This window comes from Cherax quadricarinatus, chromosome 84 (assembly GCF_038502225.1).
Source record: "Cherax quadricarinatus isolate ZL_2023a chromosome 84, ASM3850222v1, whole genome shotgun sequence".
In the NCBI taxonomy this organism is placed as follows: Eukaryota; Metazoa; Arthropoda; class Malacostraca; order Decapoda; family Parastacidae; genus Cherax; species Cherax quadricarinatus.
The window spans coordinates 377,566-405,307 of record NC_091375.1 but is presented as its reverse complement, the minus strand read 5'-3'; the positions used below and the strand labels follow the sequence as shown (position 1 = coordinate 405,307).

Sequence of the window (27,742 nt, the reverse complement as noted above, 5' to 3'; positions counted from 1 at the left end):
GGCAGGGACAGGGTCTGCCTCAAACCCTTCAAAATCTCTCTGGATCGTGTTCCTCACTTTATTTATCAAAGGGCTTGCACTAGCTTTCCTTGGGTCCATGATGACTTATTTAGCAGTTGCAAGCACAAAAAACAATGGATTATTATGAAATGTATTGTATGAACCAGCGGGGTGATGGTCACGTGTTGGTAAACAATGGCACACTGAGCGTGAATGGCATGGGAGACTGGCTTGGTGTGCGCGGTGATGGGCGGATGGGTACCGGACAGTCGCCGAAACACGAAACTCGAGGCCAAATTTTGCCAAAAAAACTCGCCGAAGGTCGAATTTCACGAAAGTCGAGGCTGCTGAAACTCGAGGGTCCACTGTACATATGAAGATACACAACATATCCCTCCAAACTGCCAGTATATATATACAATAAACAAATAACTTGTAATCATAGACTGATGATAAATTATGTAGATTTAACTCCCAAAAATGTTAAACACAACTAGCTCCACATGGTGGACTCGATATCCTCTCCGAGTACTCACGTTGGTCAGCAGTGAGGCAGGACTCGAGGTCAGGACATAGCCACCAGGTAGGTCTGGCGATGGGTGCCACGCTGGTGGTGGCCTCCTGCGCCAAGCGCTGCAGCAGTGGACCCATCTGTGAGTGTAACCTTGTCACCTCCAAGCTCAGCTCCGTCACCTGCAGGAAGATAAACTTCAGTTAGCTAATCTACAAATGATTTTACAGTATTATATGCAAAACATTATGTAAATTAAACCTAGGATAACTACCTAAAGCCAGTGAGACTTATTTTCATTGGGATCTTTCTCTGAAATGGCTTGTTTCATCTTGCATGAAAGTGATTTACACACTAAAAAATCTTCCTCAATAGAAAAATGGGATGCCTCGTTGTTGGTAAACGACTCTTGATCCATGGAATTTGAGTTACCCTTCTCTTCCATGGATGAAACATTACACCCCATGTGTTGTATGACCTTTACTGAGTTGGTACGTTATGGAGTTTAAAGCCTATCAATTACATTACAGTCATTAAGGATGTACGTAACCTTTTCACACCAGACAAGAATACTTAATCCCTAAAACAACGTAGGTTGGTAGACAGCAACCATCCAGGGAGGTACTACCGTCCTGCCAAGTGAGTGTAAAACGAAAGCCTGTGATTGTTTTACATGATGGTAGGATTGCTGATGTCTTTTGTCTGTCTCATAAATATGCAAGATTACAGGCATGTCTTGCTACTTCTACTTACACTTAGGTCACACTACACATACATGTACACATTTATTTATACACACTCATCTGAGTTTTCTTTGATTTTATCTTAATAGTTCTTGGTCTTATTACTTTTCCTTTTATATCCATGGGGAAGTGGAATAAGAATCTTTCCTCCGTAAGCCATGCGTGTTGTAAAAGTCAACTAAAATGCCGGGAACAATGGGCTAGTAACCCCTTTTCCTGTAAAGATTACTAAAAAGAATAAGAAGAAAATTGTTTTCTTTCTTTTTTGGGTCACCCTGCCTCGGTGGGAGACGGCCGAATTTTTTAAAAAAAAAAAAAAAAAAAAAAAAAAAAAAAAAAAAAAAAAAAAATATATATATATATATATGCTGAGAGAAATACACCTCTCGGTGTATACATCCTTTGTGGATTATGACTATTTTGACCAGCTAGGCTACATATGAAAAATAAAATCTTCCATGAACTGGGTTTAATGTTATTTTAATGATCACTGCCTGAGAGGGCATAATATTACACCTAAAATTTATTTGTAATTACATAGCGACATTGTATGTAAGCAATCTAATAATATTATACAACAACTGGAATTCAGCCTGATAAATCCTGCACTGCAGTTAGTATGGGATTCATAGGAATTAGAGCAATGTTGGCAAGTATGAAGGATTAGAGTCGCTCTGTGTCGAGCTCTATACATGTTTTGCCGTACAGAGCTTTTTCAAGTCTAGTATCACTGTGAAGAGCTTTGTCAAGTCAGGTTTCACTGTGCATAGACCAGTATCAAGTCATGTCGGTCTATACAGTGCTTTAAAATTCATGTTTCATCCTTTGTAGAGCTTTAAGAAGTTATGTTTCACTATTCATTGCTTAGTCAAATCGTATTTCTCTGTAGAGAGCTTCATAAGCCATGTTTCACTCTGTGTAAAGCTTTATTATGTCATATTTTGTTGTGTAGAGCATTATCAAGTAATGTTTCACTCTGTAGGTCTTTAAAAGAGTCATTTTTCACTCAGTGTAGAATTTTGATAAAGGTTTACACAGAACAAAATGTTGCCTCAGTAAAACTGTTCTTTCCAAAACCTGTGAATGTAAATAAGTAACTAATTCTCAATACCAAATATGAAGCTTCAGACATTTCACTCCATTCTAGAGAATTATCAAGTCGCAATAATGATCCAGGATGGACCGAAATGTCGTCTAATGTTTCTTTCCCACATTGAGAGTTAGTTGTGAACTGTTGAAGCTATGGTATTGTGGGTTAGTTGTGAATTGTTCCAGTCACGATACTGTGGGTCAGTTGCGAAGTTTACCAGAGTGTTGTGGTTTAGTTGTGAAGTGTTCCAGCCACAGTATTGTGGGCTGTGAATTGTTTCAGTCACGGTATTGTGGGCTGTGAATAGTTCCAGCCACGGCACTGAGTCTTGTTCTCTATGAAGTTTTTCCAAGATTTCATCTTGAAACCTTCTAAATTTTCAATAATCTTAACTCAGTACCTTTCCATTCTGTGGAAAGGTACTGAGTACTTTGATGCTTGTTTCCTCTGACTAAACCTGATTGCTTCCCCCTACCTCTACACTTTTATTTCCACAAGATTCTGATTTTGCTGAATAAGAACATTAGATGAAGGATAAAGTCACATCAATAGACGGAATAGTATACAAATAACCAACACATTTCAGTCTCTTCTGAATCATTGTTAAGTTGCACCCTGCATAACTTGTGAATATCAGTGAATATAATAATTGGCTAACCTGGTCGTCGTAGTTCCAAGGAAGGAAGGAGAACTGGATGGCAGGCATGAAGGCATTGGCTTGTGCCCACCTCATAAACAACTCGCGTCCAGGTAAGTCTCCGTAGCCATTACCACCGACCATATCAGGAAGTACGAAGGGGTAGCCAAGTATTCCTGAGGGAAGAGGCTTGTACATAAGAAAGGAGGAACACTGCAGCAAGTCTGTTGGCCCATATTAGGCAGGTCCTTCACAATGCATCCCACTAACAAAATAATTGCCCAACCCAATTTTCAATGCTACCCAAGAAATAAGCTTTGATAATTCTATTTACCCATGTGCAACCCCTCTCACTCATGTATTTATCCAACCTAAATTTGAAACTACCCTAGGTTTTAGCCTCGATAACCCTAATAGGGAGACTGTTCCACTCACCGACTACCCTATTTCCAAACCAATACCTTCCTATATTCTTTCTAAATCTAAACTTGTCTAATTTGAATCCATTATTGTGGGTTCTCTCTTGGAGAGATATCCTCAAGACCTTATTTATATCCCCTTTATTGATACCCATCTTTCACTTATACACTTCGATCATGTCTCCCCTCATTCTACGTCTAACAAGTGAATGTAATTTAAGGGTCTTCAATCTTTCTTCATAAGGAAGATTTCTAATGCTATGTATTAATTTAGTCATTCTACGCTGAACATTTTCTAACGAATTTATGTCCATTCTGTAATATGGAGACCAGAACTGAGCTGTGTAATCTAGGGAAGGCCTTACTAATGATGCATAAAGCTGTAATATAACCTCTGAACTTCTGTTGCTTACACTTCATGATATATATCCCAATAATCTGTGTGCCTTATTACGTACATTAAGGCATTGCTGTCTTGATTTAAGGTTACTGCTCATCATAACCCCCAAGTCCTTTTTGCAATCTGTATGGCTAAGTTCTACATTATTTAACTTATAAGTGCTAGGGTTATGGACACTCCTGAGCTTCAGAACCTTGCATTTATCTACACTGAACTGCAAATGCCACTTTTCTGACAAGGCTTTGAGTTCGTCTAAATCCGTCTGAAGTTCCCTGATATCTATGTTTGAATCAATTATCCTACCTACCTTTGTGTCATCAGCAAATTTGCTCATATCACTTGTAATTCCCTCATCAAGATCATTGATATACAGTGGACCCCCACTTTACGATCAGCTCCCAATGCGACCAATTATGTAAGTGTATTTATGTAAGTACGTTTGTACATGTATGTTTGGGGGTCTGAAATGGACTAATCTAATTCACAATATTCCTTATGGGAACAAATTCGTTCAGTACTGGCACCTGAACATACTTCTGGAATGAAATAATATTGTAAACCGGGGGTCAACTGTATATTATAAACAACAACGGGCCCAAGACTGATCCTGTGGAATGCCACTTGTTACAGATCCCCACTCGGATTTAACCCCATTTATGCACACACACTACTTCCTGTCTGTGAGCCATGACTCGATCCATGAGAGCACTTTTCCCCCAATGCCATGAGTTGCCATACTCTATCAAAAGCCTTACTAAAATCTAAATAAACAATATCAAATTCTTTATCGTGATCAACAGCCTCAAAAGCTTTACTGAAGAAAGTTAACAAGTTAGTTAGACAAGAAAGGCCTCTTGTGAATCCATGCTGAGTATCATTAATCAAGCTATGCTTATCGAGATGGCTTCTTATAATCTGAGCTATAATTGACTCTAGTAATTTGCCTACAATTGAGGTCAGCCTTATCAGGCGGTAATTTGATGGTAACGACTTGTCTCCTGCTTTAAAAATAGGAATTACATTAACCATCTTCCACATATCAGACACTACACCTGTTTGAAGAGATAAATTAAAAATATTAGTTAATAGTTCACAGAGTTCTATTTTGCATTCCTTAAGAACCCTTGAAAAATGCTCATCAAGACCCGGCAATTTATTTTGTTTCAGTCAATCTACTGGTTTCATAACCATTTCACCAGTGAATGTGATGTTACATAATTTTTCTTCTTCAGGCCCACTATAAAAATTAATTACTGGGATATTGTTAGTGTGCTCCTGTGTAAAAACTGTGAGAAAATAATTATTTAAAGTCGAGCACATTTCATTCTTTTTGTCAGTAAGATGTCCATAGTTATTTTTAAGGGGACCTATCTTATCCCTAACTTTTGTTCTATACACCCGGAAAAAACTTTTTGGTTTAGTTTTCGAATCCCTAGCAACTTTAATTTCGTACTCCCGTTTAGCTTTTCTTATCCCCTTTTTAAAGTCCCTCTTAATGTCAATTACTGATTAATAAGATGACCCTCACCTCTTTTGATGCGCCTATAAATTCCTTTCTTCTGCCCTAAAAGATATTTGAGCCTATTATTCATGCATTTTGGGTCATTTCTGTTCCCTCTAATTTCCTTATATGGGATAAATGTCCTTTGGGCAGCATGTATTGTGTTAAGAAAGCTGTCATACTGATAGCTCTCTTTGTTACCCCAGTCCACAGATAAGTGTTCTTTAAGCCCATTGTAATCTGCTAAGCGAAAATCTGGGACCATTACTGAATTATCCCTATCATACTTCCATTCAATGCTAAAGGTAACTGATTTGTTATTGCTTGTGCTGAGTTCCTTTGTAATATCTAAATTATTAACAAGGGTTTCCTGGTTTGCCAGAACCAAGTCAAGCAGGTTATTTTCCTTTGTAGGCTCTGTCACAAACTGCTTCAAAAAACAATCCTGAACTACTTGTAAGAAGTCATTAGATTCTAAATTCCCAGTCAAGAAATTCCTATCAATATGACTAAAGTTAAAGTCTCCTAGAATTACTATGTTATCATGCCCTGTGGCCTTAACAATTACCTCTCACAGTAGTCTCCCATGGTCCTTATCTAAGTTTGGGGGATGGTATATCACCCCTAAAATCAATTTTTCATGCCCCTCTGAAAACTCTATCCAGACTCTGCATGTGTTACTTCAGACTTAATACTCATTTTTATGTAACAGTTCAAGTGATCTCGGACATACAGTGCCACCCCACCCTCCTTCCTGATACTTCTATCTACTTGGTACAATTTAAAACCCTGAATGTGACATTCTGCAGGCATGTCCTGACTTTTAGAATTAAACCACGTCTCAGTTATGGCAAATACATCAATGTTACCTGCACTAGCAACTAATCTCAACTCACCATCTTATTCCTAGCACTACAGCTATTAGCATAATGTATATTTAAAGACCCTCCTTTTTCTTTACCTTTCCTGCTCATTTCTGTTTTTCCACTAAACCTATTACTGTCCTTGTTACCTAGTGGATATGCTGTATCTGAGATAAATCTTAATGATGGGTTTCAAGGCCGATCTTATTGAGAATATAAAACAAAGGTCCCTTGTTTCTTAGCTATGGCAGGAAAGAATCGGGCCATACAGGGTCAGCGCAGGCTAAACCTCCGCTGCGGGAGGTCAGGGTCAGAGAAGGTACCCCAGTCGTCAGGGAAACAGAGAACTTTGAGGCAGTCCCTTATGTGGGAATGTCATGATCGTCCATGAAGTGTGGAGTTCACAGGTTGTGTTGTACACAGCTGAGGGTCTGGGATATTACCGAGGACAAATTGACTTAAAGTAGTTACTATCAATGCATTTGTAGACTGATGTCCATAGGTGTGTGGTAAGACACTGTAAAGATCCCTGTGGACTTGCCTAGCATTTATTTGAATATTTTTTTATTATTAACACACTGGCCGATTCCCACCAAGGCAGGGTGGCCCGAAAAAGAAAAACTTTCACCATCATTCACTCCATCACTGTCTTGCCAGAAGGGTGTTTTACACTACAGTTTTTAAACTGCAACATTAACACCCCTCCTTCAGAGTGCAGGCATTGTACTTCCCATCTCCAGGACTCAAGTCTGGCCTGCTGGTTTCCCTGAATCCCTTCATAAATGTTACTTTCTTCACACTCCAACAGCATGTCAAGTATTAAAAACCATTTGTCCCCATTCACTCCTATCAAACACGCTCACGCATGCCCGCTGAAAGTCCAAGCCCCTCGCACACAAAACCTCCTTTACCCTGTCCCTCCAACCTTTCCTAGGCTGACTCCTACCCTGCCTTCCTTCTGCTACAGACTGATACACTCTTGAAGTCATTCTGTTTCGCTCCATTCTCTCTACATGTCCGAACCACCTCAACAACCCTTCCTCAGCCCTCTGGACAACAGTTTTGGCAATCCCGCACCTTCTCCTAACTTCCAAACTACAAATTCTCTGCATTATATTCACACCACACACTGCCCTCAGACATGACATCTCCACTGCCTCCAGCCTTCTCCTCGCTGCAACATTCACCACCCATGCTTCACACCCATATAAGAGCGTTGGTAAAACTATACTCTCATACATTCCCCTCTTTGCCTCCAAGGACAAAGTTCTTTGCCTCCACAGACTCCTAAGTGCACCGTTCACCCTTTTCCCCTCATCAATTCTATGATTCACCTCATCTTTCATAGATCCATCCGCTGACATGTCCACTCCCAAATATCTGAATACATTCACCTCCTCCATACTCTCTCCCTCCAATCTGATATCCAATCTTTCATCACCTAATCTTTTTATCCTCATAACCTTACTCTTTCCTGTATTCACTTTTAATTTTCTTCTTTTACATACCCTACCAAATTCATCCACCAACCTCTGCAACTTCTCTTCAGAATCTCCCAAGAGGACAGTGTCATCAGCAAAGAGCAACTGTGACAACTCCTACTTTATGTGTGATTCTTTATCTTTTAACTCCACGCCTCTTGCCAAGACCCTCGCATTTACTTCTCTTACAACCCCATCTATAAATATATTAAACAACCACAGTGACATCACACATACTTGTCTAAGGCCTACTTTTACTGGGAAATAATCTCCCTCTTTCCTACATACTCTAACTTGAGCCTCACTATCCTCGTAAAAACTCTTCACTGCTTTCAGTAACCTACCTCCTATACCATACACCTGCAACATCTGCCACATTGCCCCCCTATCCACCCTGTCATACGCCTTTTCAAAATCAATAAATACCACAAAAACCTCTTTAGCCTTATCTAAATACTGTTCACTTATATGTTTCACTGTAAACACCTGGTCCACACACCCCCTACCTTTCCTAAAGCCTCCTTGTTCATCTGCTACCCTATTCTCCGCCTTACTCTTAATTCTTTCAATAACAACTCTACCATACACTTTACCAGGTATACTCAACAGACTTATCCCCCTATAATTTTTGCACTTTCTTTTGTCCCCTTTGCCTTTATACAAAGGAAATATGCATGCTCTCTGCCAATCCCTAGGTACCTTACCCTCTTCCATACATTTATTAAATAATAGCACCAACCACTCCAAAACTATATCCCCACCTGCTTTTAACATTTCTATCTTTATCCCATCAATCCCGGCTGCCTTACCCCCTTTCATTTTACCTACTGCCTCACGAACTTCCCCCACACTCACAACTGGCTCTTCCTCACTCCTACAAGATGTTATTCCTCCATGCCCTATACACGAAATCACAGCTTCCCTATCTTCATCAACATTTAACAATTCCTCAAAATATTCCCTCCATCTTCCCAATACCTCTAACTCTCCATTTTAATAACTCTCCTCTCCTATTTTTAACTGACAAATCCATTTGTTCTCTAGGCTTCCTTAACTTTTTAATCTCACTCCAAAACTTTTTCTTATTTTCAACAAAATTTGTTGATAACATCTCACCCACTCTCTCATTTGCTCTCTTTTACATTGCTTCACCATTCTCTTAACCCCTCTCTTTTTCTCCATATACTCTTCCCTCCTTGCATCACTTCTACTTTGTAAAAACTTCTCATATGCTAACTTTTTCTCCCTTACTACTCTCTACATCATTCCACCAATCGCTCCTCTTCCCTCCCGCACCCACTTTCCTGTAACCACAAACTTCTGCTGAACACTCTAACACTACATTTTTAAACCTACCCCATACCTCTTCGACCCCATTGCCTATGCTCTCATTAGCCCATCTATCCTCCAATAGGTGTTCATATCTTACCCTAACTGCCTCCTCTTTTAGTTTATAAACCTTCACCACTCTCTTCCCTGATGTTTCTATTCTCCTTGTATCCCATCTACCTTTTACTCTCAGTGTAGCTACAACTAAAAAGTTATCTGATATATCTGTGGCCCATCTATAAACATGTACATCCTGAAGTCTACTCAACAGTCTTCTATCTACCAATACATAATCCAACAAACTACTGTCATTTTGCCCTACATCATATCTTGTATACTTATTTATACTCTTTTTCTTAAAATATGTATTACCTATAACTAAACCCCTTTCTATACAAAGTTCAATCGAAGGGCTCCCATTATCATTTACACCTGGCACCCCAAACTTAAACTTACCTACCACACCCTCTCTAAAAGTTTCTCCTACTTTAGCATTCAGGTCCCCTACCACAATTACTTTCTCACTTGGTTCAAAGGTTCCTATACATTCACTTAACATCTCGCAAAATCTCTCTCTCTCCTCTACATTCCTCTCTTCTCCAGGTGCATACACACTTATTATGACCCACTTTTCGCATCCAGCCTTTACTTTAATCCACATAATCCTTGAATTAACACATTCATATTCTCTTTTCTTCTTCCATAACTGATCCTTCAACATTATTGCTACCCCTTCCTTAGCTGTAACTCTCTCAGATACTCCAGATTTAATCCCATTTATTTCTTCCTACCAAAACTCCCCTACCCCCTTCAGCTTTGTTTCGCTTAGGGCCAGGACATCCAACTTCTTTTCATTCATAACATCAGCAATCATCTGTTTCTTATCATCCGCACTACAATGAGAGTGGAATAATATTCATATTATTCCACTCTCATTGTTATGAAGTAAGTATTTTATCTAAGATGTGACTATTGAGTTAGTTATACTTCAGTACTGTATCAAGATGAAGAAAAAGCTGATCCCCTTCCCTTCTTTCTTCCCTCCCTCCCTCTTCCTTCCTCTCTCCCTCCTGCTATTCCTCCCACCCTGCCTACCCCCACCTATCTTCCAACCCTGCCTACCTCACACTCATCATCCTACCCTGCCTACCTCTCACCCATCTTCCCACCCAGCCAGCCCCCCCTCCATCTTCCCACCCAGCCAACCCCCCACCCATCTTCCCACCCATCTCCCCACCCTGTCTACTTCCCATCTATCTTCCCACCCTTCCTACCTCCCACCCTTCCTTCCTGGTAGTAAAAATAGTGCTGACAATGATCTTAAGAATGTATGATGAAATTTATAAATGAAACAAGATACCTTGAGGCAGCTACCATTAAAAATATTAATGAGCATATGTAAACCACCAGGAAAAGGAATTTTGAACAATAATAACAATATTTATAAGAAGAAAAAATGGACAGATTCAGTTAGTTGAAAAAAACGAAATCACAGCTACAAGTGAGAAACCTTACCGAAGTGAAGGAGTGTAGGAACCAGGGACTTCAATCCATTGTAGGACCCCCAGATGGAGTCTTTGTCCAGCATCCTGACGAAGATGTTGTGTCGCTGTGTGCCTCTCGCTACTCGCGTCTCTATCATGTTTCCAAACTGTGATACTGTATCCACGTACCTGGGAGACGACAAGTGAAAATAAGAGCCTCAACAGTGTAAAATGCATGCAAGTTCTCTTAATGTATCTCGTGTGTGTGAGAGACCTCTCAGCATTTACTTTAGTACCTCTATTGTGAACCCAGAACCCATCCATCAGGTGGTAGTCAAAAGATTACAGAGGCACATAATATGTCCAGGGACTGGGCCCAGTGTTTTGGTAACTATACAAGTTACAGTGGTAATGAGTTATTCACAAAGTTGCAACAGAAACAGTAGTATCTCACTCACTCCTGGGTGTAAGCGTTGGGCCAGAACCTCTCATCAACGTTGAGAGTGTACACATCGGGCAGCCAGGAAGCTTCCCCGGCATCAAACTTGAAGCTGTCGATTCCGGTTTCTTCCTTCAGGTCGAGCAGCCGCTGGGACCACCATGCTACCGCCTCCTCGTTGCTGAAGTCAATGATACCAGCACTGGACCCCTGCCACCAGTGTGTCTTCTGGGTCTGGCCCTCAGAGTCCTTTGAAGGAACAAGATGAAGAGGTTACAAAAAATAAGTCATAAAAGTATATCTGAATACATATGAACAAGCAACCTAGGACTTGAAAGTCTCATTCATATAAGAACATAAGAAAGAACACTGCAGCAGGCCTACTGGCCCATGCAGGGCAGGTCCATGGGCCACCTAGTCAGGTCACCTCCACTTAAGGAAGGAGCATGGCATCTGACCCAGTAGCACCAGCTAGTCAGGTCCAACTCGCACCCACCCACACCCACTCATGTATTTATCTAACCTATTTTTGAAACTACACAACGTCTTAGCTTTTATAACGGTGCTCGGGAGTTTGTTCCAATCATCCACAACTCTATTACCAAACCAATGCTTTCCTATATCCTTCCTGAATCTGAATTTTCCCAGCTTAAAACCACTGCTGCGAGTCCAGTCTAGGCTAGATATTTTTACCATGCTATTTACATCCCCTTTATTCATTCCTGTTTTCCATTTATACACCTCAATCATATCCCCCCTAATTCTATGCCTTTCTAGATAGTGCAGATTCAGGGCCCTCAGCCAATCCTCAAAGGGAAGATTTCTGATACATGGGATCAACTTTGTCATCCTCCTCTGTAAGTGTTCCAGCACATTTATATCCATTCTGTAATATGGTGACCAGAACTGTGCAGCATAATCTAAATGAGGCCTAACCAAGGATATATAGAGTTGAAGAACACCCTGAGGATTTCTATTATTTATGCTTCTTGATATGAAGCCAAGGATTCTCTTAGCTTTATTGCGAACGCTTATGCACTGTTGCCTTAGTTTCAGGTTAATGCTAACCAGAACGCCTAAATCCTTTTCACAGTCAGTAATATTAAGATCTACATTATTTAGTTTATATGTGGCATGGTTATTATCCTTTCCAACATATAGAACTTTGCATTTGTCTATATTAAACTGCATCTGCCACTTCTCCGACCATTGCATCAGTCTATTCAAATCATCCTGGAGTGCTCTAATGTCTTTATTAGAATGCACTGGACAGCCTATTTTGGCGTTATCAGCAAATTTGCTTATGTTGCGATTTATTCCCCCATCTATGTCGTTATGTAAATTGTAAACAACAAGGGGCCCAACACTGATCCCTGTGGAACACCGCTTGTGACGTGCCCCCATTCTGATTTCTCCCCATTTATGCAAATTCTTTGCTGCCTATTTGTCAACCATGCCTCTACCCAGGAAAAAATTTCTCCTATTCCGTGTGCCTTAAGTTTCCTCAATAGCCTCTGATGTGGAACTCTATTGAAAGCCTTACTGAAGTCCATATACACAATATCATATTCAATACCATGATCTACCTCCTCAAATACCTAAGTGAAAAAAGTTCATAAATTTGTAAGACAGGAATGCCCCTTTGTAAAACTGTGTTGAGATTCATTAATCAGTTTATGTCTTTTAAGATGGCTATGAATTGCCTCGGCAATTACTGATTTCATAAATTTTCCCACTTATTGGTCTTATTGGTCTATAGTTTGAAGTCAAGGACCTGTCACCTACCTTGTAAGTAGGTATTACATTTGCCATTTTCCACTTATCTGGCACTATGCCAGTTTGTAGTGATATGTTGAAAAGATTAGCCAAAGGTTTGCTAAGTTCCTCTTTACATTCCTTTAACACCCTTGCAAACAGTTCATCAGGGCCTGGGGATTTGTTAGGTTTTAATTTCTCTATTTGTCTGAGGACCATTTCACTAGTTACCGCAATCGTGCATAGTTTATTATCGTCCTGTTCTACATAATTTATTATTTCTGGAATTTCGTTAGTATCTTCCTGAGTAAAAACTGAGAGGAAGTAAGTATTGAAAATTTTGCACATTTCCTTATCACTGTCAGTGATCTGACCTGAGTTACTCTTAAGTGGGCGTATCTTGTCCCTAATCTTAATTCTGTATACCTGAAACAACCCCTTTTGGGTTAGTCTTTGAATCCCTTGCAACCTTAGCCTCATAATCCCTTTTTGCTTTTCTTATTCCTTTTTTCATTTCTCTCTTTAACTGAATATATTTATTTCTTAACTGCCCATCCCCTCTTTTGATATGCCTATATATGCCTCTCTTTTGACCAATGAGATGTTTTAATCTATTGTTCATCCATTTGGGATCATTTTTGTTAGATCTAAGTTGTCTGGGTAGCTAGCACTATGCTCTGAAAAACATCATATTGGCAACCAACACCACCAACCTGACCCAGGTAATTTCTCAGTGCCATGACATGGGCCAAGCAGAAGTCTGGGACAGAGACTTGATTGCAATTATCTGGGTAATTCCATGATATACTGAAATTAAGTGATTTGTGATCACTTTTCCCAAGCTCATCATTAACCTCAAGATCATTAATTAGTGATTCTTTGTTGGCAAGAACCAAGTCAAGCAGGTTGTTTCCTCTAGTTGGTTCTATCACAAACTGTTTTAAAAAGCAATCCAGAACCATACCAGGAAAGTCACTAGACTCAAGATTTCCTGTCACATTGTTCCAATCAATTTGTCTAAAGTTAAAATCTCCCATTAACACAACATTTTCATATCTAGATGCCTTATGAATTTCACCCCATAGCAGCTTACTGCACTCTCTATCAAGGTTTGGGGGCCTATACATCACACCCAAAATTAACTTTTCACAACCCCCGAGAAACTGTAGCCAAACAGATTCTGTGTCTGATGTTACTAATCTTATATCATGTCTAACACAACAATTTAAATTATCTCTGACATACATCACCACTCCACCACCCTTCCTGTTGACCCTATCAGTGTGGAATAGTTTATAACCATGTATGTTGCATTCAGAAGGCATTTCTCTATCTTTCATGTTGAAGTAGGTCTCTGTTATAGCAATAATATCTATATTATCTACACTTGCAAGTAATCTTAGCTCATCTATCTTATTTCTTAGACTCCTACTATTTGTATAGTAAACCTTAAGGGAGCTAGTCACTCGTTGCCCTCTACTCTCTCTCTCTGTTTGTTTGTTGAAGTTATCTGCTGGGAACACTATTCTGATAGTCACTCAACTATTATTATTAAATTCATGGGGAAGCGCTAGACCCCCCTAAGCACCAAACCAATGAGCTGTATGAACATAAGGGCCATACAGCTCATGGGGAATGGGATATTATCATTTATAATCTGAAGAAGACCTGGAGTTTACCTGGAGAGAGTTCCGGGGGTCAACGCCCCCGTGGCCCGGTCTGTGACCAGGCCTCCTGGTGGATCAGAGCCTGATCAACCAGGCTGTTACTGCTGGCTGCACACAAACCAACGTACGAGCCACAGCCTGGCTGGTCAGGAACCGACTTTAAGCACTTGTCCAGTGCCAGCTTGAAGACTGCCAGGGGTCTGTTGGTACTCCCCCTTATGTATGCTGGGAGGCAGTTGAACAGTCTCGGGCCCCTGACACTTATTGTATGGTCTCTTAACGTGCTAGTGACACCCCTGCTTTTCATTGGGGGGATGTTGCATCGTCTGCCAAGTCTTTTGCTTTCGTAGTGAGTGGTTTTCATGTGCAAGTTCGGTACTAGTCCCTCTAGGATTTTCCAGGTGTATATAATCATGTATCTCTCCCGCCTGCATTCCAGGGAATACAGGTTTAGGAACCTCAAGCGCTCCCAGTAATTGAGGTGTTTTATCTCCGTTATGCGCGCCGTGAAGGTTCTCTGTACATTTTCTAGGTCAGCAATTTCACCTGAAGAGTGTCATCATGGGCTTGTCCTCCCTAGTTTTAAAGGTTCTCATTATCCATCCTGTCGTTTTTCTAGCAGATGCGATTGATACAATGTTATGGTCCTTGAAGGTGAGATCCTCCGACATGATCACTCCCAGGTCTTTGACGTTGATGTTTCGCTCTATTTTGTGGCCAGAATTTGTTTTGTACTCTGATAAAGATTTAATTTCCTCGTGTTTACCATATCTGAGTAATTGAAATTTCTCATCGTTGAACTTCATATTGTTTTCTGCAGCCGACTGAAAGATTTGGTTGATGTCCGCCTGGAGCCTTGCAGTGTCTGCAATGGAAGACACTGTCATGCAGATTCGGGTGTCATCTGCAAAGGAAGACACGGTGCTGTGGCTGACATCCTTGTCTATGTCGGATATGAGGATGAGGAACAAGATGAGAGCGAGTACTGTGCCTTGTGGAACAGAGCTTTTCACCGTAGCTGCCTCGGACTTTACTCTGTTGACGACTACTCTCTGTGTCCTGTTAGTGAGGAAATTATAGATCCATCGACCGACTTTTCCTGTTATTTCTTTAGCACGCATTTTGTGTGCTATTACGCCATGGTCACACTTGTCGAAGGCTTTTGCAAAGTCTGTATATATTACATCTGCATTCTTTTTGTCTTCTAGTGCATCTAGGACCTTGTCGTAGTGATCCAATAGTTGAGACAGACAGGAGCGACCTGTTCTAAACCCATGTTGCCCTGGGTTGTGTAACTGATGGGTTTCTAGATGGGTGGTGATCTTGCTTCTTAGGACCCTTTCAAAGATTTTTATGATATGGTATGTTAGTGCTATCGGTCTGTAGTTCTTTGCTGTTGCTTTACTGCCCCCTTTGTGGAGTGGGGCTATGTCTGTTGCTTTTAGTAACTGTGGGACGACCCCCGTGTCCATGCTCCCTCTCCATAGGATGGAAAAGGCTCGTGATAGGGGTTTCTTGCAGTTTTTGATGAACACGGAGTTCCACGAGGCTGGCCCTGGGGCAGAGTGCATGGGCATGTCATTTATCGCCTGTTCGAAGTCATTTGGCGTCAGGATAACATCGGATAGGCTTGTGTTAACCAAATTCTGTGGCTCTCTCATAAAAAATTCATTTTGATCTTCGACTCTCAGTCTGGTTAGCGGCTTGCTAAAAACTGAGTCATATTGGGACTTGAGTAGCTCACTCATTTCCTTGCTGTCATCTGTGTAGGACCCATCTTGTTTAAGTAGGGGCCCAATACTGGACGTTGTTCTCGACTTTGATTTGGCATAGGAGAAGAAATACTTTGGGTTTCTTTCGATTTCATTTATGGCTTTTAGTTCTTCCCGCGATTCCTGACTCCTATAAGATTCCTTTAGCTTGAGTTTGATGCTTGCTATTTCTCTGACCAGTGTCTCACTACGCATTTCAGATATATTGACCTCTTTTAGCCGCTCTGTTATTCTTTTCCGTCGCCTGTAAAGGGAGCGCCTGTCTCTTTCTATTTTACATCTACTCCTCCTTTTTCTTAGAGGAATAAGCCTTGTGCATACATCGAGCGCCACCGAGTTAATCTGTTCTAGGCATAAGTTGGGGCTTGTGTTGCTTAGTATATCTTCCCAGCTTATATCGGTTAGGACTTGGTTTACTTGGTTTACTTGTGTTTGTTATTGAAGTTGAATTTGGTGAATGCTCCCTCGTGACTAATCTCATTATGTCGGTCTGGGGATCCACGCATACATGTCTGAACCTCAATTATGTTGTGATCTGAGTATATTGTTTTTGATATGGTGACATTTCTTATCAGATCATCATTGTTAGTGAAGATGAGGTCTAGTGTATTCTAGAGTCTAGTAGGCTCTATTATTTGCTGGTTTAAATTGAATTTTGTGCAGAGATTTAAAAGCTCGTGTGAGTGTGAGTTTTCATCAGAGCTGCCTCCTGGTGTTATTACTGCAACAATATTATTTGCTATATTCCTCCATTTTAGGTGCCTTAAGTTGAAATCCCCCAGGAGCAAGATGTTGGGTGCAGGAGCTGGAAGATTTTCCAGACAGTGGTCAATTTTTAACAGCTGTTCCTGGAATTGCTGGGATGTTGCATCCGGAGGCTTGTAGACTACCACAATGACTAGGTTTTGGTTCTCGACCTTTACTGCTAAAACTTCCACTACATCATTTGAGGCATTAAGCAGTTCTGTGCAAACAAGTGACTCTGCAATGTACAGGCCAACCCCCCCCCCTTTTGCCTGTTCACTCTGTCACATCTGTATAGGTTGTAACCTGGGATCCATATTTCGTTGTCCAAGTGATCCTTTATGTGGGTCTCAGTGAAAGCCGCGAACATTGCCTTTGCCTCTGCAAGCAGTCCACGGATGAAAGGTATTTTGTTGTTTGTTGCTGGCTTTAGACCCTGTATATTTGCAAAGAAGAATGTCATCGGACTGGTGGTATTGTTAGTACTGGGAGTGGATCTCCAATTCCTTGAATCAAGAGACCTTCACTAGCATCAAGGAATCTCCCTTGAAGATAAAGCTAATATAGATAAATGTTCAGAGAACTGACAAGTTGATAAATTAGACACATATGCAACACTTGGGTATCTTTATTGTGGAAACGTTTTGAATACAGCATATACTGTATTCTTTTCAAGACTGATGGACTGATTACAACAATTCAAGGCTGAGGGACTGATTACCTCAAACTCCTTCTGATCTTCACCATTCTCATTTGTACTGAACTGATGAAGCCAATGTGTGGCAAAATGTTACTTCATCCTGTTCCTCATTCTCATATCAGACATAGACAGAGATGTAAACCATAGTACTGTATCATCCTTTGCAGACGATACTAGGATCTGCATGAGTGTGTCATCCACTGAGGACACGGCAAATCTCCAAGAAGATATAAACCAAGTTTCCCATGGCGTAATAGCGCACAAAATGCGTGCTAAAGGAATAACAGGAAAAGTCGGTCGATGGATCTATAATTTCCTCACTAACAGAACACAGAGAGTAGTCGTCAACAGAGTAAAGTCTGAGGCAGCTACGGTGAAAAGCTCTGTTCCACAAGGCACAGTACTCGCTCCCATCTTGTTCCTCATCCTCATATCCAACATAGACAAGGATGTCAGCCACAGCACCGTGTCTTCCTTTGCAGATGACACCCGAATCTGCATGACAGTGTCTTCCATTGCAGACACTGCAAGGCTCCAGGTGGACATCAACCAAATCTTTCAGTGGGCTGCAGAAAACAATATGAAGTTCAACGATGAGAAATTTCAATTACAGTGGACCCCCGCATAACGATCACCTCCGAATGCGACCAATTATGTAAGTGTATTTATGTAAGTGTGTTTGTACGTGTATGTTTGGGGGTCTGAAATGGACTAATCTACTTCACAATATTCCTTATGGGAACAAATTCGGTCAGTACTGGCACCTGAACATACTTCTGGAGTGAAAAAATATCGTTAACCGGGGGTCCACTGTACTCAGATATGGTAAACACGAGGAAATGAAATCTTCATCAGAGTACAAAACAAATTCTGGCCACAAAATAGAGCGAAACACCAACGTCAAAGACCTGGGAGTGATCATGTCGGAGGATCTCACCTTCAAGGACCATAACATTGTATCAATCGCATCTGCTAGAAAAATGACAGGATGGATAATGAGAACCTTCAAAACTAGGGAGGCCAAGCCCATGATGACACTCTTCATGTCACTTGTTCTATCTAGGCTGGAATATTGCTGCACACTAACAGCACCTTTCAAGGCAGGTGAAATTGCTGACCTAGAAAATGTACAGAGAACCTTCACGGTGCGCATAACGGAGATAAAACACCTCAATTACTGGGAGCGCTTGAGGTTCCTAAACCTGTATTCCCTGGAATGCAGGCGGGAGAGATACATGATTATATACACCTGGAAAATCCTAGAGGGACTAGTACTGAACTTGCACACGAAAATCACTCACTACGAAAGCAAAAGACTTGGCAGACGATGCAACATCCCCCCAATGAAAAGCAGGGGTGTGACTAGCACGTTAAGAGACCATACAATAAGTGTCAGGGGCCCCGAGACTGTTCAACTGCCTCCCAGCATACATAAGGGGGATTACCAACAGACCCCTGGCAGTCTTCAAGCTGGCACTGGACAAGCACCTAAAGTCGGTTCCTGACCAGCTGGGCTGTGGCTCGTACGTTGGTTTGCATGCAGCCAGCAGCAACAGCCTGGTTGATCAGGCTCTGATCCACCAGGAGGCCTGGTCACAGACCGGGCCGCGGGGGCGTTGACCCCCGGAACTCTCTCCAGGTAAACTCCAGGTATAGGTAATGGAGAACAATATGACGTTCAATGAAGACAAATTCCAACTACTCCGTTATGGAAAACTGGAGGAAATAACAGCTAGAACCGAGTATACTACAAACTTTAATCACACAATAGAGCGGAAAAGTAATGTGAAGGACATGGGTGTGGTAATGTTCGAAGATCTCGCCTTCAAGGACCACAACAATGCCACTATATCACATCTGCAAGGAAACTGATAGGATGGATAATGAGAACTTTCAAGACAAAAGATGCTATGCCAATGATGATCCTTTTTAACACTTTGACTGTTTTGGTTGTATATATACGTCTTACGAGCCACCGTTTTTGATGTATATATACTCATAAATTCTAGCAACTTCAAATCAAGCAGGAGAAAGCTGGTAGGCTCACATGTGAGAGAATGGGTTTGTGTGGTCAGTGTGCACCACAAAAAAAATCCTGCAGCACGCAGTGCATAATGAGAAAAAAACTGACTGTTTTTTTTAATTAAAATGCCACCAACTTTGTGGTCTATTTTCGTATAGTATTTATGGTTGTATTCTCATTTTCTTGGCCTCATTTGATAGAATGGAAAACATATTATAGAAATAGAGGTGATTTTGATTGGTTTTACTATGAAAAGAACCTTGAAATGGAGTTCAAAATAGGGGAAATGTTTGATTTTTGCCGATGTTCAAAAGTAAACAAATGATGTCATTTTCCAATAAATGTCCAAGTAGCCATTCTAATATGCAGTCATGAATGGGTTGACAGTATTTATACAATTATTACAATATTGCAGTAGTCTACATAACAGTAAATCTTTTATTTTTTGTTTGAATAAAAATTCAAAATAGAAAGCATGAGTAATATCAGAGGGGCCTGGAAACGTGACTGATGAACAAAGAAAATGTTGTTTTAGAGCCAGGAATGTCTGCATCATTCATTCTGAACCCTATTTTGAAATTGTCATATTTTTTAATTTTCGTGAAATTGGCCAAATTGCAAATTTCTGACCACGTTATTGGGTAGTCGAAATAGGTAAATGGGCAGTTTCTTGTACTCAATCGATAGAAAAGATGGATTTCTAAAGAAATAGCTATGAGTTTGGTCGAATGGAACAATGTAATTAGCCGAAAATAGGGCTCAAAGTGGGCAAAATCGCCGATTCGTAAATATCGCCGAGGTCACTAACTTCGTGAGAGCGTAATTGTCAGTTTTCCATCAAATTTTGTTCTTTTGGTGTCATTACAATCGGGAAAAGATTCTCTATCATTTCACAAGAAAAAATAATTTTGTTTTTTTTGGAAATTTTGCGACACCAGGAGACACCTCAAGATTTGGGGTTGCGACAGTCAAGGGGTTAAATCACATGTTCTCTCTAGGGTGGAATACTGCTGTATATTAACATCCCTATTCAAGGTAGGTGAAACTGCAGACCTAGAGAATGTACAGACAACCTTTACTGCACATATAAGTTCCACCAAACACCTTAACTACTGGAAATGCCTGGAAGTGCAGGCGAGAGATATATATCATAATCTACACCTGGAAGATTCTGGAGGGACTGGTTCCTAAAATGCACATAGAAATCACTTTCTACGAAAGCAAAAGACTTGGCAAGCGATGCAACATACCCCCAGTGAAAAGTAGGGGCACCACTTGTACACTAAAACACAGTAAGTGTCAGGGGTCCAAGACTGTTCAACAGCCTCCCATCAGCCAAAAGGGGCATTACCAATAGACCCCTGGTTGTCTTCAAGAGGGAGCTGGACAGATACCTAAAGTCAGTGCCATATCAGCCTGGCTGTGGTTCGTACGTTGGACTGCGTGCGGCCAGCAGTAACAACCTCGTTGATCAGGCCCTGATCCACCAGGCCTGGTCATGGACCGGGCCATGGGGGCATTGATCCCCAGAATACCCTCCAGGTAGACTCCAGGTAATGAAGATACACAAGTGTTGCACATGTGTCTAATTTATCAAAGCATATATATAAAGACTTGGTTTAAAAATACACTCGCTATTGTATACCTTGTTGTGGTTACTTTCTGTCGGAAACCTATCAACTACACACGGATCATTAAGACTGCATGTATATATCCTTCACCTGTGTTTTATTGATATATTTCATCACAATGTGGTACTGAACTTCGTCATAAAGAATTGCATGTGTTTTGCCACACATGACTTCAAGGATATGTACACCAAAAAGTGTGAATCTATTCACTCTGTATAAACCTACTGACTAAAGTATTCTTAACTGGTGCACAAATAACCTGCACATAGGAGAGAGCAGCTTATGACTTTGTAAATGGTCCAAGTCGGACCAAAATGTTGTCGTAAGCTCCTCTCTATGTGTGGGTTATTTGTGTATTGTTCCAGTCATGGTATTGTGCCTTTTTGTTCTTTATTCTTAACTGGTGTTAAATAGCATACATGTAGCCATGATAACTTTAGTGTAGTCGAAAGACTCTAAACCCAGTTAACCAACCACATAACATCAGTAGGCCTTCCTTACTCTTTAGGCCTTCAAAGGCCTCTTCAGTTACGTATAGTACTCCTGAATGATCTAGAACAGTGATTCAATTATGCGAGGTACATCACTGACCTTGACGAAGTAACCCTGCTGGTCGGGGTAAGCGAAGGCCTCACAGTCGTCATTAATAAAGGGGTGAATCCACAAGGTTACTCGGAACCCCTCGCTCTGCCAGGGGGTAAAAAAAGAGCGAACAAGTTAGTATAGTGATATCCCCATTGTCAGTGACATCATCAGAGGCACTGTGATGATACAGATGGCAGCCTGGAACCACCAGTTTAAGAAATCAAGAGAACTAAGATGTATCAGAAACATTATACTGTGTTAAATGCATTGTCTATAGTATGTGGCTCTTAAGAGATGTTAAATGAAGTAACAAGATATCAGTTTGTATCGTGTAATTAATGCATTGATCTGTGTTACAATAGACACAAATGTTAAATAATAAATCAGACATAACTGAAGTGGTACAAATAAAATGGTTCTAACTATGACCAAAATTTTTAAGGGGGTGGACCGGTAAGCCAGCGGAAGGCCTCGGTCAGATGACCAAAAGCTCCAACGGCGGGTCATCATGACTGATCCTGACGAACCATACCTAACTTGAAGTGGTGTAGAGAGAGAGAGATTGAGAGAAAGAGACTGAAAGAGAGAGAGAGAGAGAGAGAGAGAGAGAGAGAGAGAGAGAGAGAGAGAGAGAGAGAGAGATAGAGATAGAGATAGAGATAGAGATAGAGCAGACAGACAGACAGACAGAGAGAGAGAGAGAGAGAGAGAGAGAGAGAGAGACAGAGAGAGAGAGAGAGAGAGAGAGAGAGACAGACAGAGACAAGGTTATCTGCCTGATGAACTCATTCCACCTCTAAATTGACAGGATGGGACCACCTCTACTAGTAGTCAAGAGAAGGCGGACCTCTTTGCTGAACACTTTGCTACCAAAATACAAGTTCCTGATCCAGCAAGGGACCCTCCTTGGCTAGCTGCAAAAACTGTGTCAAAACTGTCAGTGGTGACAATAAGGCAGGAGGAGGTGCATTTCCTTCTTAAATCACTTGACCAAGAAAAGGCTATGGGCCCAGACAAGTTGAGCCCAAGATTGCCGAGATGTTTAGACCAGCTAGCAGCACCTGTAACTCGCATCTTTCAGCACTGCCTAGTACAGTGTAAATGGCCTTCTCTGTGGAAAGAGGCAAATGTTGTCCCTGTTCACAAAAAGAAGAGCAGAGCAGAAATCAGCAACTACAGACCAGTGTCACTCCTGTCAATCACTGGTAAGATCCTTGAGACAATAATCTCAAGACAAATGACAGTTTTTTGACTACCACTCACTACTTTGTGATCGTCAATATGGCTTCAGGAAAGACTACTCTGCTGCTGATCTGTTGTTAAACCTCTCCACTAAGTGGCACCAGTCACTGGAGGAATCCAAAGTCAGCTGTGTGGTAGCACTGGACATCGCTGGTGCTTTCGACCGGGTGTGGCACCAGGGCCACTTAGCAAAACTTCAAGCACTGGGAATTGCAGGCTCTACGCTGTCTCCTCATTGATTACCTTCATGGTAGATCTCTAAGTGTAGTTCTCAATGGAACGGAATCGGCAAGACATCTTATTGGGGCAAGTGTTCCACAAGGAAGCATGCTGGGACCGTTGTTATGGAATGTCTACTTCAATGACCATCTCATCCCAGAATCCCATGCATATGCAGACGACTGTACACCGACATTCACTTATCCAAGAGAAGAAATGCCAGCTGCTCTAAGCTACATCAATCACCATCTAAGAGCTATATCAGCTTAGGGAAATAGATGGCAAGTAACATTTGCACCTGAGAAAATGCAAATGATGATGGTTTCTAGGCACCATGATGATAATGCTGGTGCAGTAGTAAGGATGAATGGAAGGGTGTTGGCACCTGGGGAAGAACTTGATATCCTTGGGGTGAAATTTGACTCCAAACTGACCATGAAGAACCATGTTGTAAATCTTGCAAACAAGGCAGCCAGGAAGCTTAGAGCACTTCGCCGTATCTCGCATCTTACACCTTGAATATGCTCCACTTTCTTGGTTTGCCTGCCCCCCCTCTCAACTGCGACTGCTTGACAGAGTAGAGAACAGAGTAAGACGTCTCATCTCCCGCCTGGACCAATCCTGGATAGATCTGTCATTTCAGCAGAGCCTTCAACACAGGAGGGATGTGGGTGGCCTTACTGTTATGTACAAGGCCAATACTGTCAAAGTACCACACTTGGATCCACTTCGAGGCTAGCGTGAAACAAGCTTTTATGCCACAAGACGGGCAGAAAGCAGCAACTTCACTCTGGCTGCACCCTTCTCCAGAACATCACTCCATCTGAGATCATATATACCCAGGATGACTCGAGTATGGAACACATTCGTACAGCATAATGATGTCAACGAGATAAAGTCAGTTGATCACATGAAAATGCTGACCCACAGATGGCTCCAACTTCATCCTGTTCTGTACTTGTATGTCTCATAACAATAAAAATGCTTTCAAATGAGCTGATGTAGGTAACAGCTCTTAGCTTGTCAATAAAGTTAGGAATCCTTAACTTGTAAATAGCTTGTCAAAAGCTAGGGATCCTTAACCTAGTCAAATCCTGTGTAAAAAAAGAAAATGAGAGAGAGAGAGAGAGATAGAGATAGAGATATAGAGATAGAGATAGAGAGAGAGAGAGAGAGAGAGAGAGAGATTGAGAGAGATTGAGAGAGATTGAGAGATTGAGAGAGATTGAGAGAGATTGAGAGAGATTGAGAGATTGAGAGAGAGAGAGATTGAGAGAGAGAGAGATTGAGAGAGTGAGATTGAGAGAGAGAGAGATTGAGAGAGAGAGAGATTGAGAGAGAGAGAGATTGAGAGAGAGAGAGAGAGAGAGAGAGAGAGAGAGATTGAGAGAGAGAGAGAGAGATTGAGAGAGAGAGAGATTGAGAGAGAGAGAGATTGAGAGAGAGAGAGATTGAGAGAGAGAGAGATTGAGAGAGAGAGATTGAGAGAGAGAGAGAGAGATTGAGAGAGAGAGAGAGAGAGAGATTGAGAGAGAGAGAGATTGAGAGAGAGAGAGAGAGAGAGAGATTGAGAGAGAGAGAGAGATTGAGAGAGAGAGAGAGAGATTGAGAGAGAGAGAGAGAGATTGAGAGAGAGAGAGAGAGATTGAGAGAGAGAGAGAGAGAGAGAGAGAGAGATTGAGAGAGAGAGAGAGAGAGAGAGAGAGAGATTGAGAGAGAGAGAGGGCTATATAATACTTTGATCTATGATATAATTCAGTGGTTTTAGCAACCAATGAACCATACAGTCGTACACACTAACACTCACCAGCGAAGACAATAAACAATAAAAGAAATTCACACTGACAAGAATACATTAAACACTAAATACTATCATCAAAAGTTAAATTAATTCTCTTGAATTGGATTTGAACAATCATTAACATCAACACACCCAAAAAACTTCCGTAAGCTTTGTACAAGTCTCGCAGTTATAAAAACTGACTTGGGCAAAAAGGCCGAAGCATAAAGGAAAAGTAAAAACATACTCTACAGACAGTCGTATAACAAAAGTCATACAGAAGAGAACAGAAACACCCACAAGCAAGTGGCTATGGGTCAGGTATGAGTATGACAGATATTCTGTGTACAGAGCTAACTCAAAATCTCATATCAATCAATCAAGTTTATTCTCTATAAGGGTTACAATGTGGGGTTTACAGATTTTGAGATAAGATGTTTTCTAACTAGTTTTGAAAGTGATGAATGTGTCTGCAGTTATAGAGTTTTCAGGTAGGGTGTTCCAGATTTTAGGCCCTTTGACACACACTGAATTCTTGTAATGGTTTAGTCAGACAGGGGGAATGTCATAGAGATGTTTGTGTCTGGTGTTACGCCTGTGGGTCCTGTCACAACTATCAAGAAAGCGTTTTAGGTCAAGGTTAATATTGGAATTTAAGGTCCTGTAGATATAGATTGCACAGTATTAAGTGTGGATGTTCTGAACAGGGTGTAAGTTTAGATCTATGAAGAGTGAGGGGGGTGTGTTGCCAGGGATGGGATTTAGTGATTATTCTTACTGTGGCTTTTTGTTGGGTTATTACTGGCTTTAGATGTGTTGCTGCAGTTGATCCCCAAGCACAAATAGCATAGGTGAGGTATGGATAAATGAGTGAATGGTATAGTGTGAGAAGGGCAGTTTGCGGCACGTAATATTGTATCTTGGAGAGGATCCCCACCGTTTTGGGTACTTTTTTTATGTGTTGGATATGGGTGCTGAAATTTAGGTTGTTGTCAAGGTATAGACCTAGGAATTTGCCCTCATTAAGTCTGGCAATTAGATTGTTGTCGATCTTGATGTTAAGTTGCGCAACACCTGCTCTGCTACCAAACATAATGTAGTAGGTTTTGTCAGAGTTAAGTTTAAGTTTATTGGCTGTCATTCAAGTCAGAATTTTGAGTAGCTCCTCATTGACAATGGTGTTGAGGGTGGCAAGATTAGGGTGGGAGATGACTTAAGTCGTGTCGTCAGCAAAGAGAATGGGTTTCAGATGTTGGGATACGTTTGGAAGATCATTAATGTAAATGAGGAAGAGCAGGGGACCAAGGACACTTCCCTGTGGAACTCCAGTATCAAGTGGCCGTGTTGATGAGGCTGTGTCTTTAATGGTGACATACTGATACCTATTAGTAAGGTAGGATTTGAAATATGCAAGCACATGGCCTCTCATACCATAATGGTCAAGTTTGTGGAGTAGGATGCCATGGATATTCCTTATTTTCCAATGCTGTGTAAAGCAGATCTAGCATTTTTACAATTGCATCATTAGTGCTTTTATTTTTCCTGAGTTCAAATTGGCAGGGGTTGAGTATGTTTTGTGCCGTTTATAAATGAACATAATCTCCTGTGCAGAGTTTCTCGAAGATTTTGGATAGCAATGGTAAGTTTGATACTGGCCTATAGTTGTTTACATCTGTAGGGTCACCACCTTTATGTATTGGTGTAACCCTTGCTGTCTTGATTAGTGTCTGGAAAGTGCTAGTTTCTAGTGACTTGTTAAAAAGTAATGTAATAGCATGCGAAAGGTCATGGGCCGCTCGCTTGTACAATAATGGTGGGACGTGAGACAGATTCCCTGAGTTATTACTGAGTGACTTTATAATCGCGATGACTTCCGTGGGCTCAGTTGGTACAAGATAGAGGGAATTTGGAAAATTCCCATCTAGGTAGCCCCCGGCACGGGCGTTGGTACGTGGGATTTTACTGGCGAGATCAGATCCTATGTTTGAGAAGAAGTCGTTTATCATGTTAGCTGTATCAGTGGGATGCAGTGGTGTTTTATTAGGTTTGGTTAGGACAATATTCTTGTTTTTTTTCAGTTTGTGGGTCCCCAGAATCTGGGAAAGTGTTTTCCAGGTCATTTTTATATCTCCTCTTGTGTCAGTGAATCTGCTGGAGTAGTACAGTTGTTTGGCTTTCTTCATTAATTTGGTGAGAATTGATGAATATTAAGAATATCTTTGTGTATTAAACCCTGTCTACATTGCTTTTCATTTTGGTGTTTCTTATCAATGGATTTCAGAATGCTGCTGGTTAGCCATGGGCAACCGAGCCGTTTATTCGTGATCTGTTTCGTTTTTATAGGACAATGTTTGTTGTATAGTCTAAGTATTTTGTTAAGAAAAATGTCTGTCCAATCGTCAATACCACTGGCATTGGAGAATTCTGTAGGCCAGTCAACAGTCTCTAGGTCTGCTGTGAAATTCCTTATTGAGGCCTCGTCATGGAGTCTAAATGAAACTTTGTTGTATTCGAGTGGTGGCTTACTAATGTTTGTCAGGAGGAAGGTAGGGTAGTGGTCTGTAGTGCTATCTGTGATTATCCCTGATTTAAGAGGGGCTAGTATATTTGTCCATATGTGGTCTATTATGGTTGCACTTGTCTCAGTCATCCTGGTTGGTTTAGTTATTGTTGGTATGAGAAGTGTGTTGTTCATATTGTTGATGAAATCAGTTACAGGCTGATCAT

The 27,742-nt window shown here is 41.1% G+C and overlaps 1 protein-coding gene across 5 annotated transcripts in view; it reads right to left on the bottom strand.

Annotated features, from left to right (window-relative positions):
* The window catches only part of LOC128704487 (myogenesis-regulating glycosidase), a 135,946-nt gene that overhangs the window by 8,133 nt on the left and 100,071 nt on the right, over window positions 1–27,742 (bottom strand). For all 5 annotated transcript variants that reach the window (XM_070102929.1, XM_070102925.1, XM_070102928.1 and 2 more), the window contains exons 8-12: window positions 21,781–21,876; window positions 10,917–11,146; window positions 10,490–10,647; window positions 3,003–3,157; window positions 537–693 (exon numbers count right to left, since the gene is read on the bottom strand). In XM_070102929.1, the coding sequence (XP_069959030.1) occupies window positions 537–693; window positions 3,003–3,157; window positions 10,490–10,647; window positions 10,917–11,146; window positions 21,781–21,876 (796 nt within the window). The remainder of the gene's footprint in view (window positions 1–536; window positions 694–3,002; window positions 3,158–10,489; window positions 10,648–10,916; window positions 11,147–21,780; window positions 21,877–27,742) is intronic.